At 41.1% G+C, this 17,752-nt stretch overlaps 2 protein-coding genes across 5 annotated transcripts in view; one reads left to right on the forward strand and one right to left on the reverse strand.

Annotated features, from left to right (window-relative positions):
- LOC130917402 (cell adhesion molecule-related/down-regulated by oncogenes-like) overlaps positions 1-17,752 on the reverse strand; it is a 134,058-nt gene that overhangs the window by 23,850 nt on the left and 92,456 nt on the right. For all 4 annotated transcript variants that reach the window (XM_057838761.1, XM_057838762.1, XM_057838760.1 and 1 more), the window contains exons 9-13: positions 14,769-14,943; positions 10,206-10,325; positions 7,198-7,401; positions 6,934-7,115; positions 1,692-1,797 (exon numbers count right to left, since the gene is read on the reverse strand). In XM_057838761.1, the coding sequence (XP_057694744.1) occupies positions 1,692-1,797; positions 6,934-7,115; positions 7,198-7,401; positions 10,206-10,325; positions 14,769-14,943 (787 nt within the window). The remainder of the gene's footprint in view (positions 1-1,691; positions 1,798-6,933; positions 7,116-7,197; positions 7,402-10,205; positions 10,326-14,768; positions 14,944-17,752) is intronic.
- Positions 8,038-9,138, forward strand: LOC130917403 (tigger transposable element-derived protein 1-like). The gene is made up of 3 exons (XM_057838763.1): positions 8,038-8,786; positions 8,881-8,965; positions 9,042-9,138. Exons 1-2 carry the CDS (start codon positions 8,182-8,184, stop codon positions 8,957-8,959), a joined length of 684 nt encoding a protein of 227 aa, XP_057694746.1. The 5' UTR covers positions 8,038-8,181; the 3' UTR covers positions 8,960-8,965; positions 9,042-9,138.

Consider the following 17,752-nt stretch of genomic DNA (forward strand, 5'->3'; position numbering starts at 1 on the left):
AGCCGCTAAGGCATTGGCATTATAGTTCGCGATATTTACGTAAAATAAATGCTACCTGCACATATTTTTTTTTTTGCTTTTAACCAAGAATCCAGGCTGTTTTATGTCCATATCTATAAAGAATTCGGGGATTTAAGCATTAATTCAAAAGAATTTTCACCGGAAAAGCTGTTTTCATAAGGCGGCTGCTACATTCGCTTACTGACTAGCATCATAGTTCGCAATATTTACGTAAAATGAATGCTACCTGCACGTTTTTTTGTTGTTGTTGCTTTTAACCAAGAACGGAGACTGTTTTACATCCACATCTATAAAGAATTCAGGGATTTAATCATTTATTCACAATAATTTTTAACGACAAAAGCTCTTTGTTGTGGTAAGGCGGCGCCACAGTGAACTTTAAAGACAAGCCGCACATTCGACATACTTACGTAAAATAAATGCTACCTGCACGTTTTTTTGTTGTTGTTGCTTTTAACCAAGAATCGAGACTGTTTTACGTCCATATCCATAAAGAATTTAAGGATATAAGCATTTATTCACAAGAATTTTCAACAAAAAAAGCTCTCTGTTGTGGTAAGGCGGTGCCACAGTGAACTTTAAATTTAGACGAGCCGCACATTCGACATATTTACATAAAATAAATGCTACCTGCACGTATAACATTTATTCACTAGAATTTCAACGAAAAAAACTCTTTGTCTGTGATTCCAATCGGTCAGCTTTGACGGCCTCGCCAACAATGCAGGCCCCCTATTTATTGGCCCCGCGCCCCGTTAATTACATTATGAAGTCTACGGGTAAAGTTTCATCCAATCATCTCCCAGAAGTGGCATTAGAAACCAAATTCAATGTATTTATTGGTTCAGAGACGAGAATGCGTCATGTCCTTCAGCAGCACGCTTAGGTCTGAAGGGGTTTTAATCGACTGAGTATCAAATGAATTGACAACTATCTTGATAGTTGATGAATTGTTTAAAAACATTGTTGACCTAAACGTTGTCCAATTTGTCTTTTTTGAGTGTCTTAATAGCAAATATTCTTGTATAAAATTTTCATTTGTATTTATTTTTCGTATTAAAAAAATACAAAAAGGAGATGAAAAGTATTATATTATCTTTATTTCTTTTATTTACAAAAGAAATAACAGTATTTTCATTATTTTAAATAAAAAAACTTGTATTCATATTTTTTTATATTTAGATTTTTTTAAAAATCTTAGTTCAATTGTTAGTTTTAAAAAAGGGTCAAATAGTAAATATTCTCTAATTAATGTAGCTTTAAAAAAAAAGAGTAAATATTCTCTATTTTTTAAAAATTTTAACTTACAAAAATACATTTTAAAAATGATTCTTTTTTATTTTCTTTTTTAATCTAAAAAACAGCAAAGGGAAAAACGAAATATTCTGTTTTATTCATTATTGTTTTGTTTTTATTCAAAAAATGAAAAATAAATACTCTCTCTTTAGTTTTTCCATTCATAACATTTTTTATATTTTTAATTTTTCCAATTTGTTTTTTTCAAGGAAGTAAACAGTAAATATTCTCATCTAATATTGTAAATCAATCGTTCATCGATGACTATATAAATGGTATTGAAATTTAATTTAAGTCAATGCACATAATTTCTTTTTGCGGGCCACGCAAAATGATGCAGTTGGCCAGATCTGCTAGGCAACTGTGAGACTCACCTTCAACTACATCACGCTTGTAGTCGCTATCGTTGTCGCTGTCGGTGGGTCGATAGTAAATATAGAAGCCTTGGATGGGAGTGTTGTTGTTGCTTGAGGGACTGTACTGAAAGCCAAGAAAAAACATGGTTACATTAGACCATAATTATCCTCTTTTTCCTCCCCGAGCAGCTAATGGAGCGGCCCGCTATCAGCCGTCCACGCTCTGATTGCGCGGAAGCGGACGAGGTAATGAGAGGCTGAGGTTACGGAAAGGGCGGTAATTATCTGCGCCCATCAGCACTTGAAAGTTGGCGCGATATGAATTAACGAGCATGAAAACGAGAGCTCCGATATCAACAAGATCGCCTCCGAGTCGGCCACTTAGATAGGAGGTCACTGTGCATTTTGTCATTTTGAGATGGCCTCCCTTCAACCCTGTTGACAGAAGAGGCGATTGCTCTAAGACTGCAAGGGAAGCTCAGCTTCCCCCAAAATGTAAAAAAAAAAGTGATCAAATTAGGCCTGAACGATATATCGTTTAAACATCGCCATCGCGATGTGCACATGTGCAATAGTTCCATCGCAAGGACGTGCGATAGTTTTATTTTTTTTAATCCACAACAGAGGTTGCGTTAGACTTTTTCGTTGTCTGTCATTTTGACTGACAGGGTCATAAAAATCCGGTCATAATCTATTTTTTCCCATCAATTAAATTTTTAAAATGATGATAATGACATTGTGGTGACCCTTTGTTTGGCATAATTCACCTTCTGTACTTGTGTGTCCATTTGGCCGAGCGCGTTACCGGCTACGACAGTCACGTGACAGAGACACTTAAGAGCCGCGCGCGGTCCCCTCACTATCCACTCGCTCTCGCTATATGATTGGCCGAAGAGTCGAAATGCTCTCCCGTGAAATGCCCGTTTAAAAATGTTCCCGTTGTTACTTCTTGCGTTCGCTTATAAGTGCCCATTTAAAAAGGAAAAGTGATGGATGACACTACACACAGAGCGTATTATTAACAAATGTTAAAGTTGTATAATCATATAGCGAGAATAAGGAACGTCACTGACAAGCGCAGGCCCCCGCGAGTGGATAGTGAGGAGTCTAGGATAGTGCGCCTACAGCTAACAAGACTCTTAACATTGCATACCGCTTCAACATATTCAATAGTATTTAGTTTTCATTCATTTTAAATTAATATTCTGTCCGAACAAGCTTAAGAGGGAATCCACACCGTGCCATCACACATCAAGCAGATGAATATGTAACTTTTTCACCGCAGTGACAAAAACAGCTAACTGTGGCCCCAGTAGTTAGGTAGCCTACCATATGTAGCATATGGAACAATGAAATTAACAGTTCACCTGCTGTGGCCTGAGCGTAGTCTCACACTTTCCTCCTGGTGCGCATGGACTTGAATTGCGTGCCCGCTTGTGCAGTCCCTGTTTTTTCACCTCTTTTATCAACACCATCGTCGTTTTGGGGCTTTTTGAAGAAACTTCGGACACTCAGTTGCCTTGACATTTTTCAGAATAAGGCCAACGACGTCACGCATCAAGAGAGACAATAGCTAATTAATAAGCTCACTCGCCACCCTGTGGTCTGGGGTGTGAATTGCAACCGGTCAAAATGACGGATGGATTTCAGTTTTTTCCGTCACCGTCTTAAAAAATCGGTCAACGACGGAAAATATTCGGTTAACGCGACCCCTGATCCACAAATGCATGTTGCTCCATGCTTTCTCTGTCCTGAGCTGATCGCTTTAGTGACACTCACACAACCTCCCTCTCCCCCTCCCTCCCTCTCCTAGGTCTTTGTTCCTCTGCGCACTTGCTTATTAAAGTTAACGATGGTTGTGTTTGATCTTGCCACAGAGGCGGACTTCAGTCACACCGCATCTTTCAGTCGTCGTTTAACTTGTTAAGAAGGCGTTGCATGAAGGAAGCGTGCGCTGGAATGAATGTGTGTGCGTGGAAATGTTGGGGACAGCCGGTGTTCTGACGAATGGGTATGCTTTGTACACCTGTTGTGTTGTGTCAAGGAAATAAACACTAGAAGTGATTCTGCAGCCAAGGTAGATAAACAGAAGCATTAAAATAAAGCAAAGCATTTTTCTACTACAGGACATTATTCTTGTTTAAAAATGATTCGATGATCTGCTCGTGTGGTACATGATTGGAAAGCTTAAAATCTCAACTTTCTGGGGGAAGAAACATTTTTAACAGGAGGGCATTTTTAAAAAAAAAGAAATGTTTTTTAAACAGCAAAACCCTAGCTGGAGGTGAGAGCATGCGAGAGCAGAATTACAGACACCATGACTTTAACGAGATATTATACTTATCTTGTTTCGATCCAAAAACTCCATGTCGCATGTATCACTGAGTGTCAAGACACAGCTGTGACTGGCCGCAGCAGGATTATTTCATTTTATTTTATGAGTGAAACATGGTACTTTAACAGGGTTCGCAATGCAGAAATAGCAGACATCAAGGAGTGGTCGAGATTTTCTTTTTCATATATTTACCCTTTTAAAAGTTTTTTTCCCCCAATTTTTCTTTTTTCGGATAAGTTATTTTATCATCTAACATAGCAGGGAAAATGCGACAGTAACAAAAAAATATTATTTAGCGAAAGTTATGTGGTAGATATCCATGACTTTTTTTACAGATGCTATATTTTTCATTGTGACGTGATTTGTTTAAAAATTTAAAATATGCGAGCGAATCATTTTTTAAAGCATATTTTAGGGGGAAAATTTTGAAAAAAATGTCTAATATATGTATAATATGTATCTTTTTCCAATGCAAAAAAAAAAAAAAAAAAAAAAATATATATATATATATATATATATATATATATATATATTTTTTTTTTTTAATATCGCAATATAATATCGCAATATATTGCAACCCCCAAAAAAATCGCAGCAATAGTTTTTTCTAATATCGTTCAGGCCTAGATCAAATGTATACTGTTAAATGTACTAGCAGGGTTCTTACAGGTTTCCTCAAGTTAAATTTATGACTTTTTAAAGCCCTAACTAAGGCCGTTTTTAAAAATACCTATATCACAGCCATAACGACACTAACACAATTTCACAAATGTTGTTTTTCTATTTCTCGAATGTGGAATGTGTGCAGGATGTAAGAATGTAGCATCTTGAATAGGGGGGATTGTACTCATCCTTCTTTTTCCTCCACAAACGATGTTTGCAACAAAAAGTTCTACTCTGACCACATGATTTTCTTCATGACCCTTCTGCATCGTTCAGATGATCCCTGGCAAACTTCAGACGGGCCTTCACATGTACTGGCTTCAACCTGTAAAGGTTCCTAGCAATGCATGATTTTAAACCATTGCACCTTAGTGCTCTACTGAAACGTTGAAACTGTGCATCCAGCTCTCTTCAGGTCATTAACCAGCTCCTGCCGTGTAGTTCTAGGCTGAGCACTCAATTTTCTCATCATGAGTGATGCCCCACGAGGAGAGATTTTACATGGAGGCCTAGTCTGCGGTAGACTATCAGTCATGTTTAGCCTTTTCCATTTTCTAACAATTGCTGCAACTGTTGATTTATTCTCACCAAGTTGCTTTCCAATTGTCCCATAGCCTTTACCAGCTTCGTGGAGCTCAAAAATATTTTCTCTGGTGTCTATCATAAGCTCTCTGGTCTTGCCCATGGTAGCACATGGATTATGACTGACTGGGGTGCACAGGTAACAATAATGAGCTCAAACGGGTGGTGAGTGGGTGGTTACTCATGGGGTAAAGGTGGACTTTTTTAAGGTAGACTGACAACTCTTTGAGCGTGATAATTATTGCTGATTCTCAGGGGTACAAATATTTATGAACCCCTTTAAATTACAAATGAATTATTTATTTTTTTAAATCATACAATGTGATTTCTGGATTTTTTAAAAATGATCTCTCTATGGGTGGAAATGCATCTATGATTGAAATTTCAGACCTCGAACAATTTTTAAGTGGGTAAGGTGCAGTCAACTGATAGTGAAATTGCACCCCCGGTCAAACTATGAAAAAAATGCGACTTATAGTCCGAAATATAAGGTTAGTTGTATTTTTACAACTATTTCATTTTGTAAAATCAAAATTCACTTGGTCACTTTACAGCATACAGTGGGGCTGATAAGTATTTAGTCAACCACTAATTGTGCAAGTTCTCCCACTTGAAAATATTAGAGAGGCCTGTAATTGTCAACATGGGTAAACCTCAACCATGAGAGACAGAATGTGGGGAAAAAAACCCCCAGAAAAATCACATTGTTTGATTTTTAAAGAATTTATTTGCGAATCATGGTGGAAAATAAGTATTTGGTCAATTCCAAAAGTTCATCTCAATACTTTGTTATGTACCCTTTGTTGGCAATAACGGAAGCCAAACGTTTTCTGTAACTCTCTCAAGCTTTTCAACACTATGTTGCTGGTATTTTTGCCCATTCCTCCATGAAGATCTCCTCTAGAGCAGTGATGTTTTGGGGCTGTCGTTGGGCAACACGGACTTTCAACTCCCTCCACAGATTTTCGATTGGGTTGAGATCTGGAGACTGGCTAGGCCACTCCAGGAACTTGAAATGCTTCTTACGAAGCCACTCCTTTGTTGTCCTGGCTGTGTGTTTGGGATCATTGTCATGCTGAAAGATCCAGCCACGTCTCATCTTCAATGCCCTTGCTGATGGAAGGAGATTTTCACTCAAAATCTCCCCATTCATTCTTTCCTTTACACAGATCAGTCGTCCTGGTCCCTTTGCAGAAAAACAGCCCCAAAGCATGATGTTTCCACCCCCATGCTTCACAGTGGGTATGGTGTTCTTCGGATGCAATTCAGTATTCTTTCTCCTACAAACACGAGAACCTGTGTTTCTACCAAAAAGTTCTATTTTAGTTTCATCTGACCATAACACATTCTCCCAGTCCTCTTCTATATCATCCAAATGCTCTCTAGCGAACCACAGACGGGCCTGGACGTGTACTTTCTTCAGCAGGGGGACACGTCTGGCAGTGCAGGATTTTAGTCCCTGGCTGAGTTTCCACTCTATTTCGGAAATAAATTCTTTCAAAATCAAACAATGCGATTTTCTGTTTTTTTTTTTTCCACATTCTGTCTCTAATGGTTGAGGTTTACCCATGTTGACAATTACCGGCCTGTCTAATCTTTTCAAGTCGGAGAACTTGCACAATTGGTAGTTGACTAAATAAGACACGTCCCCTCCGTGTACACATAATAAGGCTGACTCACAGTCCATCGCAGCATGATCTGCGTGTCGCTGATGGCGTCGGTGGCGGAGATGTGCGGTCCCACCACGGGCCGGTCGGTCATGCGGGGACTAGCTTGGGGCACCTGGTACGGCCGTGACGCCACACTGTGAGGACTCTCGCCGTACAAATTCATGGCTGCCACGCGGAACCGGTAAGTGGCGCCTGAGGGACAGAAAGAAGAAGAACGAAAATCAGTCTACCTGAAAAAATGACCGCATATATGTCCACATTTCAGAGTTCTCACCAGGCTCCAGATTGCGAACTTCCACTGAAAGCTTAAGCGGCGAGATATTGTCGGCCGCCACTCCCCACTCGGTGCTACGGCTGCGTTTGTACTCCACTCGGAACGCCGTGATGGGTGATCCGCCGTTGGCTCTGGGGATCCAGGTGACGTAGACGGAGCTTTCGGTGGCCATGGAGATGGTGGGCCGGTCGGGCGCCTCCGGCACTGCCGGGGGGAGACGAGAAGAGGCGTGAACCCTTGAACCGTGGCGTCGGGACGCGGCGATGAGGATGGAAGGAATTAGGAAAGGAGGAAGCGGAAAGGATAAATCAAAGGAGGAATGTGTACTTACGGCACCGGCCGAGAGCCGAGCTTAGACAGGCAGCAGCGGAAGACAGAGATGAGGGTTAGCGGAAGGTTAGGGAAGTCTTGTTAGTTCCCTTGTCACATTTAGAGAGTAATTATATGGTGAAAATGATTAAAATAGCTGATTTCCTTTCCAAAGATTCTAAAAACAAACTGAAAAGAAATCCATAATGAAGCCACAAAGTCCTTTGCTTCCTCAGTCATGCATCACGTCCTTCTATTATTTTGCGAATTTTACAAATTTTACTAAAACAAAAACATTAAGAGTGGTTTTAATATAAAAATACTATAACTTGTACTAACATTTATCTTTTAAGAACTACAAGTCTTTGTGTACGTGAATCGCTTTAACAGAAAGAATGTTGATAATGTTAATGCCATCTATTTATTACGATTTATTGTTATAATAAACAAATACAGTACATATGTACCGTATGTTGAATGTATATACAGTGGTACCTCTACATACGATCACTTCGACACACGATCTTTTCGACATCCGACGTAAAATTTGAGCCGCCATTTGTTTCTACATCCGACGAGTTGCTCGAAATACGACGATTTACGGCAGCGTCGTGATTGAATTGGTTTCGCTGAATACCGCAGCACGGCGGGTTTTCTTTTAAAAAAAAAATCAACATGGGTCCCAAGGTCGTTGGTAAAAGTGAGGGGAAAAGGAAAAAGGAGATGCTTACAATTGAAATTAAGAAAGAGATGATTGAAAAATATGAGCAGGGTGCACGCGTTAGCGAGTTGGCTCGACAATATGGCCGGAATATGTCAACAATTTCGACGGTCATCAAGCAGGCGGAAGCTATAAAGAAGGTAAACGCCTCCAAAGGGACTACTATCCTGTCGAAACGTCGTGGCGTTATTTTGGAGGAGATGGAACGCCTTTTACTCATTTGGATTAAGGATAAAGAGATCGCTGGTGATTCAGTCACTGAAGCAATAATCTGTCAGAAAGCGTGCGCTGTTTATAATGACTTAAAGACCGCACCTGAAGGGAACGCGGAAGTGGAGAGCCATCTCGCCACCGAGGAAGAATTCAAGGCTTCTCACGGTTGGTTCGAAAAGTTCAAGAAACGGACCGGTATTCATTCTGTTGTTCGTCACGGGGAGGCTGCAAGTTGTGACGCCGAGACTGCCAAGGAATTTGTTCAGCATTTTGAAAACATCGTGGAGGAAGGAGGCTACGTGGAGCTGTCTCGGCCGCCTCCGTTCGCCATGCACCCTAAGTTAAGGTGACAATAAAAGAAACCTTTTTTTTTTTTTTTTTTTAAATGTTTTTTAAACTAATTTTCGTTTTACATGTGTCTAATGTGTTTGTTAAAGTAGAACGTGGCTCGCCGCATCCTCCCTCGGCTCGCCGTATTCCCTCCTCCTGCAACACCCGCTGTCTCGTTCACCACTCTAAATCAAGGTGAAAAAAAAAGGCTATTTTTTTTTTAAACGAATTTTCGTTTTACATGTGTCTAATTTAATGTGTTAAATTACAGCACGGGCTCGCCGTGTCCTCCTGCAACATGCGCTGTCTGCTTCGTCTCCATTCACCGCTTTTACGTTAAGGTGACAATAAAAATGCTTTTTTCAAACCACTGATTGTTGTTATTATTATTATTATTATTACGACTTTTATTCATAAGTTATTTGTTTTGCTTTGTTTAATTGCTATTTGTAATAGTACCAGCAGTATTTATAATGGATTAGGTTGGGTTTTTGGGCTGTGGAACGAATTAATTGAATTACAATGTATTCCTATGGGAAAAGCCTGCTCGACATACGACCATTTCGACTTACAATCAAGGTCCTGGAACGGATTAACTTCGTATGTAGAGGTACCACTGTATTCGTCTTGTGTCTTATCCTTCCATTCCAACAATAATATACAGAGGATATGGCATATTTTATAGATGGTTTGAATTGCGATTAATTACGACTAATTAAATTTTAAGCTGTGATTAACTCGATTAAAAATTTAAACGTTTGACACCCCCTAATTTTAACGTGATTAATTAAAAAAATTAATTACCGCCCGTTAACATGATACATTTGACAGCACTAATTGCAAGGCATCGGCGCATGATTTCTTAGTACTCCCCAATACTGATTACGTCATTTTAGTTCCAGATTAGTCCCGATACAAGTATCAGTATGCCTCCCAATTCAAATGCAATGGATGTCTAGCCCCGTGAATGGCAGAATAAGTTAAGCAGTGTATAACCATGTCATGATAGCAATTATTTAACAGTCCAGCGAGTATGCAGTAATATGATATTAAAAGAAAAATAATGCATATTTTTTTCAAAAAACATCGTACACTATCAGCATCGGCCAATACCACAAAGCCAGGTGTTTGGAATCGGTATCGAGAGCCAGTGCAACACTGCATTTTACACTCAGACACACTGTTATGCATAGATTTGGCAGAAAATGTGCTGGTGCAGTTAACAGAAACATGCATGTGTTATTAATAAGTACAACTGAGAGGCTATTAAGAGGCTCCCACATGTATACCGCTAAATATGTGATTATTCACTGCCTAGCCCTGCCAGTTCAAACGGATTGGACGTCTATCTCAGTCAATTGCAGCCAATGAGTGAAAGTGTTGGTATATTATTCTTTCAAAAATAGACTCAAAGATGGAACATGGCAAAATTTACCTCTATCATGGATGACCACGCCAAAGTGCGTGTTGGGCGTTTTGTCCTCGGGCGCTTTAGGCGGCATCAGGACGACGGGAGGTTTGTTGGAGGGGTTTTTGTTGGACGAGGCGCTCTTTTCTAGAAGAGGAAGAGCACGAGGCGTAAGGAGGAAGCAAAACAAAGTCCCACACATGTTCCCAGTTGTCGCCCCCCCCATTCAAAGCACACGAACAACCCTGAGCCGCTTTCGTTTGATCAGGAGGCGGCTCAAGTTTCGGCTGGATGGCAGGCGCCACCGTTTGACCCTTAAAAGAAACTTTTTGGTTGATAATCAGCTCACTCAGCTCATTTTTGGGTTAGTGTATGCATGGATAGGAGAGAAATTGGGAAAGTGAGGACTACAATGGGCTAACTCCTAATTATTTTTGGAAAAAAAAAAAAAAAACCATACTGTATTAAAAAAATTTAAGGTAAATACTACATATGTGAAATTGTGTGTATGACTCGTACCATGCTTACATTATACACATACTTTTTCTCAACACAGACAGTTGCAGGAGAGAAAAAAACACGTTTTACCAAAGCTAGACACACTAAACACGCTGGAATTAACTCTCGTAGCTGGTGGGAAACGTTCATGACAGTGTTTACTACCCTTTAATTTTGTATAAATGCAAACTCATATTGGAGGTATTGCCTCCTCGGCAGCCACTTTCCGCAAACATGTTTTACATGTCGGTTGTTCTGCAACTTTTCAGTAACCTAAGAATTCCCATACCAACGATTTTGTTTTCTTCGATGAGGGAAAAAACTCCGGAGTTTCACCTCCTCCAGCCATCGTGTAGCACAGCTGACTCACTGACACGGAGCAACAACAACCTTGCAGCTGCAAGCGAGCGATTTCTCCCTGCATTTTTGGGACATAAAAAATAGCTAATACCGTAGGGACGGTATGATGGAAAATTTTTGTGGTTCTGAAACCTTGACATTTTCATACCACGGTGTACCTTGAAACCACTAATCGGCACATGTCTAGTTAAGACAAAAATTAAAAGGGCTGCCGAAAACAACATTGATATCAACAAGAACGACAACAACCTGAAGGGCAACTTGACAATTATGTAACTGACGGTGATTGACTGATTTCTTAAGTTGTTTTTTGTGCCATTTTTTAACACTGGATAAGTTTTGACTCATAAACGGATTTTTCCCGCTCCCGTTTTTCCATCTAAAAGGGAAAAAAAAAACAAGCCAAGACTGAGACATTTGTTCATTTCCAACACTGAGTAGAGCTCATCCTGATATAGGCTGAGCAGAAAAGCAATAAATGACAGTGGACGAAACTCAAAACAAGCTCTTTTTGGCCCGCTCGGATATTTCTCGGCAGAAAGGCGTTAGCATTTGGAAAGCGGCTAGTCCTCGCAGGCATACGACAATCCTAGCCACGCTCGCCGCATACTTTGGACTTTTCCGGCTGTGGTCGAGCAGTTTTCTTGGGATGTGCAGCCGTATGGGCTTGGATTGAGATTTTCTTGTCCCGAAAACGAATGAATAACTTTCTTTTTGTTTACTTGATACGGTCTAACGACTGATTTACTAACTCTTTCAGTATCATTGATGATGATAGATGTCTAATTATGTGACTCTTTTCAACCTTCTGTTGTGGATTGAAAACGTTCATCACTAGTACACCATCAAACCATTTAAGCTGGGAGGGTGGAACATTCGTTCATTCACTACCATCTCTCCCAATTCGAATGGATTGGATGTCTATTGCATCAATGGTAACAAGTTAAAATTATTAATAGGGATGTCCAGATCCAATCACGTGAAGTCTGGAGTACTGTATTTTTCAGACTAAAAGTCGCACATGAGCCTAAGTCACACCAGCCCAAAATGCGCAATGAAGAGGAAAAAATTCTATAAGTCACACCGGAGTATAAATCGCATTTTTGAAGAAAAATTGATTAAATGCAACACCAAGAACAGACATGTCATCTTGAAAGGCAAATTAAAATAAAAATATAGTTCAAGCACCCATGTGCAAACTCGTCCTTATAGCTGTGGCCACCTAGCTTTTAGGCCACGTTTAGCCTTTTTGTTTTATTCATTTCAATAAGACAGGGGTGTCCAAACTTTTTGCAGAGGGGGCCAGATTTGGTGTGGTAAAAATGTGCGGGGCGACCTTGGCTGACGTCCTTTACGTAGAACAATATATTTAAGCAAATTTTAGCTAGCCATTCTGTGTGTCACATTTGCTTTATTGTTATTTTTTTAATTAATAATTTCAACAATCTCACAACTAGCCTTTGTGGCATTCTCTTCGACTCTCGGGATCTTGCTGCTGTGAAATTAAACTAGCTTCAAGTTGCTTCAATTTCTCGCTGCGTATCTTCCCTGTAATCTTGTCGTACATGTGAGCGTGTCTTGTTTTGTCATATCGCCTCACATTGAACTCTTTAAAAACAGCGACTGTCTCTTTACAAATGAGGCAGACACAGTTGTTGCGTATTTTAGTGAAAAAATAGTCCAATTTCCACCTATCCTTGAAGCGTTGGCCGTCGCAGTTCACTTTTTTGTTGTTGTTGATTGTTGCCATTTTAGAAAACTGGAAGTCAAGGGTCACACCGGGTAATCTTGCTTAGAGTACTGCTGCCTTTTAGTGGGTAAATGAGGAGCAACATTTAATGTGTAAGGTACTTCATATGCTGGTAGCAGTACTGCTGACCAATTTATTAAGTCTGTGTGTGGGCCAGGCGTTATTGATCTTATGACAGAGGCTGGGGGCCGGATGAAATTTGACCACGGGCCACATCTGGCCCCCAGGCCACACTTTGGACATGTCTGCAATAACAGTAGCCTCTGCATTTCTATAGTCCCTTACAAGTTTCTCGCTAATTCCAAACTTTCTTTCTGCTGCTCGATTACTGTTTTCAGCTGCATATTTCACTACTTGCCGCTTGTAATCTGCAGAATATGATTTTCTTTTCGGTGCCATTTTGTTCAGCCCTTCTTAGTTGTTTTTATAAGTTACTGCCAATGTTGAACACAGACTTTGTTTGCCCTGTTGTGCTTTAATGTGAAAATAACGTGAAATTACATAATAATGTGTAAAATGGGCCCGCAAGCAGGACTGAACGGGCCGTGCAGGTTGGCGCAACTCGGACATCATGCAATTTGGACGTCACGCAGCTCAGGGTGGTGGCAGATCATCTTGACAGAGACTAACATGTGCTCAAAACTCGCCTCTTTTTGTATGGAACCTCTTTTGTGTTGTGGGCATGGCTGACGAGATGTTTTTGTATATCCTGAGTAGGGCTGGCAAAATTATCGCGTTAACGGGCGGTAATTAATTTTTTAAATGAATCACGTTAAAATATTTGACTCACTTAACGCTCATGCCCCGCTCAAACAGATTAAAATGACAGCACAGTGCAATGCCAACTTGTTACTTGTGTTTTTTGGAGTTTTGTCACCCTCTGCTGGCGCTTGGGTGCGACTGATTTTATGGGCTTAAGCACCCATGAGCATTGTGTAATTATTGACATCAACAATGGCGGGCTACTAGTTTATTTTTTGATTGAAAATTTTACAAATTTTATTAAAACGAAAACATTAAGAGGGGTTTTAATATAAAATTTCTATAACTTGTACTAACATTTATCTTTTAAAAACTACAAGTCTTTCTATCCATGGATTGCTTCAACAGAATGTTAACAATGTTAATGCCATCTTGTTGATTTATTGTACCGTATGTTGAATGTATATATCCATCTTGTGTCTTATCTTTCCATTCCAACAATAATTTACAGAAAAATATGGCATATTTTATAGATGGTTTGAATTGTGATTAATTAATAATTAATTGTTAAGCTGTAATTAACTCGATTAAAAATTTTAATCGTTTGACAGCCCTAATTCTGAGATGAGAAATACATTCACACACCTGGGTGAAAAAAAACCCTAATGAAGAGGGTCCTACAAAAGAGGCGCTACCGAGCTGTGCAGCCACGCCCTTATTCAAAACCCAAATGAATCTTCTCATTGCGCCAATTCGACCAAGTGTGCCAAATATCATGGCTCTATAAGATGTCTAAGTCCCTGAAGAAATATATTCCTTTTAATGGCGAACAAAGGGTTGTCATGGCAACAGACAGAGACATGTGGACATGGGCCTTAAAATGTAGTATTGCAAAAGGTCTTGTAACTTCAGTCATCAACCTGAAAGGAAATGCACATGTATAAGTAAAATGAGTGACTTTTTGTGGCCGCTAGTTGACGTTGTAGGATTAATGCAAATGACTACAGAGCCCTTCAACATACGACTCTCAACAAGCACCAGAGGTTTGGCGCAGATATGTTGTATATCTGTCAAGTTATGACCATTCAAAATTTCTGGTGTGACATAATAGCGACGGTCATTTATCCTTTCCGGTTTGGTAGCTCAGTAATAAGCATGTTTGACTGCCAAAATAACAGTTACCATTATTTTACGGCTTCCCTGCTTTTTTCAGACACTATAAATAGAACTTTTTTATCTTTTTTTGTTTTGTTTTTACAGTGTACTACTATACTACACACCTTTCCCAGTGCGAAATGTAAGCATGGCCGGCTGGCCCTCTCCCGCCGAGCTCCTAGCCACCATGAGCACCTCGTACAAGCTGGACGCGTCCAACTCTGAAAGCCGCAGCGACCGCTCGCTGCCAGGCACTCGCACTGTCAGCCAGCTTTCCATCACTGTAGCCATCTCGTCCACCTGAAAAATTGCAAAATCTTATACAAATGCCAATATCCAGGGTTCATACATCTTTTTCATGTCAAAATTCAAGCACTTTTTAAGAACCTTGAACATCAATTTTCCAGCTTTTCCAGGACCTTTGAACGTTATCCCAATGCTTTTTTTGTTGTTGTTTGTTTAAACTATGAGGCAGAAATAAAAATATGGTGCTTTCTTACAAGTACGCAAGCGTCGTCCAAAATCATCTGCGACCCCAGAGGCTCAAGAAATTTAGTTTGAAAAGTGCTGATTCTGAATTTCCTCTAGGAGGGTGCGCTCCCGGCGGCAGTCAGTGTTTTGTGGCAAACTCTGAGCGCGTCCAATAGCAGAGGTGCTGGCGTAGTGATAGTAAGGCTCTTCGATTATTCTATTTTGAACCGAAAGACGTTCCTGGTGTTAAAATCGTTCAAATCGGCAAGTTCGATTTTCAAAACTGCACCATTTTTGTTGACCTAAGCTGCCGTGGTTTCCTCTGCATTTCCTCTTCCTCCCACGAAAGCGAAGCGTCTTAAACAACAACAACAGCCATGGCTACCGGCCCCCAATGGGTTGACAGTGCTTAGCATGGCAGCAGCACCACTGGCGTGTGAATGTGTGCGTGAAAGGGTAAATGTGTGCTCATGTAAAGCACTTTGGGCATGAAAACTATGTAGATAATTGCGCTAAATACAGTGGGGCAAACAAGTATTTAGTCAACCACCAATTGTGCAAGTTCTCCTACTTGAAAAGATAGAGAGGCCTGTAATTGTCAACATGGGTAAACCTCAACCATGAGAGACAGTATGTGGAAAAAAAAAAAAACAGAAAATCACATTGTTTGATTTTTAAAGAATTTATTTCCAAATCAGAGTGGAAAATAAGTATTTGGTCAACTACAAAAAAAGCAAGATTTCTGGCTGTCAAAGAGGTCTAAATTCTTCTAACGAGGCTCCACTTGTTACCTGTATTAATGGCACCTGTTTTAAGTCATTATCAGTATAAAAGACACCTGTCCACAACCTCAGTCAGTCACATTCCAAACTCCACTATGGCCAAGACCAAAGAGCTGTCGAAGGACACCCAGACTTCCCTCTTCCCAGCCACTTCTACCAGCTCCACTGGCGGGATCCCAAGGCGTTCCCAGTCCAGCCGAGAGAGCGTGTACTGGGTCGTTCCCGGGACTTCCCGCCGGTGGGTCATGCCCGGAACACCTCTCCAGGGAGGTGTCCAGGAAGCATCTGAACCGGATGCCCGAGCCACCTCATTTGGCTCCTCTCGATGCGGAGGAGTAGCGGCTCGACGCAGAGTCCCTCCCGGATGACCGAGCTTCTCACCCTATCTCTGTCTGGAGAGCCCGGACACCCTGTGGAGGAAACTCATTTCGGCAACTTGCATCCGGGGTCTTGTTCTTTCGGTCGCGACCCACAGCTCGTGACCATAAGTGAAGGTAGGAACGCAGATCGACTGGTAAATCGAGAGCTTCGCGTTTCGGTTCAGCTCCTTATTCACTACTACGGAACCGTGCAGAGTCCGCATTACTGCAGACACTGCACCGATCCGCCTGTCGATCTCCCACTCCCTCAAACCCTCACTCGTGAACAAGACCCCAAGATAGTTCAATATGAGGTGCGTGGAGTGCTGCTGGGTGTAGAAAGTGTACTTCTGGTGCTCTTCGGTGTGGGGATCGAAGAAGTGATAATTAACAAAAACGAGGCATTCAGAAAGTAGAAAAATAAAAAGTCTTTATTAAATCATGGTTTTGTTCTGATTAAAAAAATGTCGACATGTTTCGGCCATAGCCTCAGAACAAAGCCATGATTTAATATAGGCTTTCTATTTTTCTACTTCCTGAGCCCCTCGGTATTTTGAATCAAGACCCCAAGATAGTTGAACTTCTCCACTTGGGGCAGGATCTCATCCGCGACCCGGAGAGGGGACTCCCCCCTTTTCCGGCTGAGGACCATGGTCTCGGATTTGGAAGTGCTGATCTTCACCCCAACTGCTTCACACTCGACTGCGAACCACTCCAGTAAGAGTTGAAGGTCAAGGCTTGATAAAGCCAACAGCACCACATCATCTGCAAAAAGCAGAGATGCAATGCTGAGGTCATCAAACCGGACCCCCCCCTCAACGCTTCGGCTGCGTCTAGAAATTCTGTCCATAAAAATTATGAACAGAATCGGTGACAAAGGGCAGCCTTGGCGGAGCCCAACCCTAACTGGGTACGAATTCGACTTACTGCCGGCAATGCGGACCAAACTCTGACACCGGTCGTACAGGGACCGGACAGCCCTTACCAAGGGGGTCTGCCTGGAGTACCCCCCACAAGACTCCCCGAGGCACACTGTCGTTCGCCTTCTCCAGATCCACAAAACACATGTAGACTGGTTGGGCGGACTCCCATGCACCCTCGAGGACACTGCCAAGGGTGCAGAGCTGGTCCGCTGTTCCACGGCAGGGCCTAGAACCACACTGCTCCTCCTGAATCCGAGATTCGACTTCCCGACGGACCCTCCTCTCCGGCATCCCTGAATAGACTTTACCAGGGAGTAGGGTTGAGCATCGAGCATCGATGGGAACCGGTTCTAACACTCCGATGCTCCCGGAATCATTCGAATTTTAAAATTTCAATTCCTTGTTTCGATGCCCTGAGCGCCGAGCGGAAAAAAATTGCTCGAGTTTAAAGACTGATATTTATATACAAGTTATAATTAGCCCTGTGAGAAGTTCATTTAATTCCCAAAAATGTCGAAAACGTAAGACTTTAATATAAACTATGCATTTTTTTTTGACCCCGTATTTTTTTTTT

This window comes from Corythoichthys intestinalis, chromosome 6 (assembly GCF_030265065.1).
Source record: "Corythoichthys intestinalis isolate RoL2023-P3 chromosome 6, ASM3026506v1, whole genome shotgun sequence".
Taxonomy (NCBI): Eukaryota; Metazoa; Chordata; class Actinopteri; order Syngnathiformes; family Syngnathidae; genus Corythoichthys; species Corythoichthys intestinalis.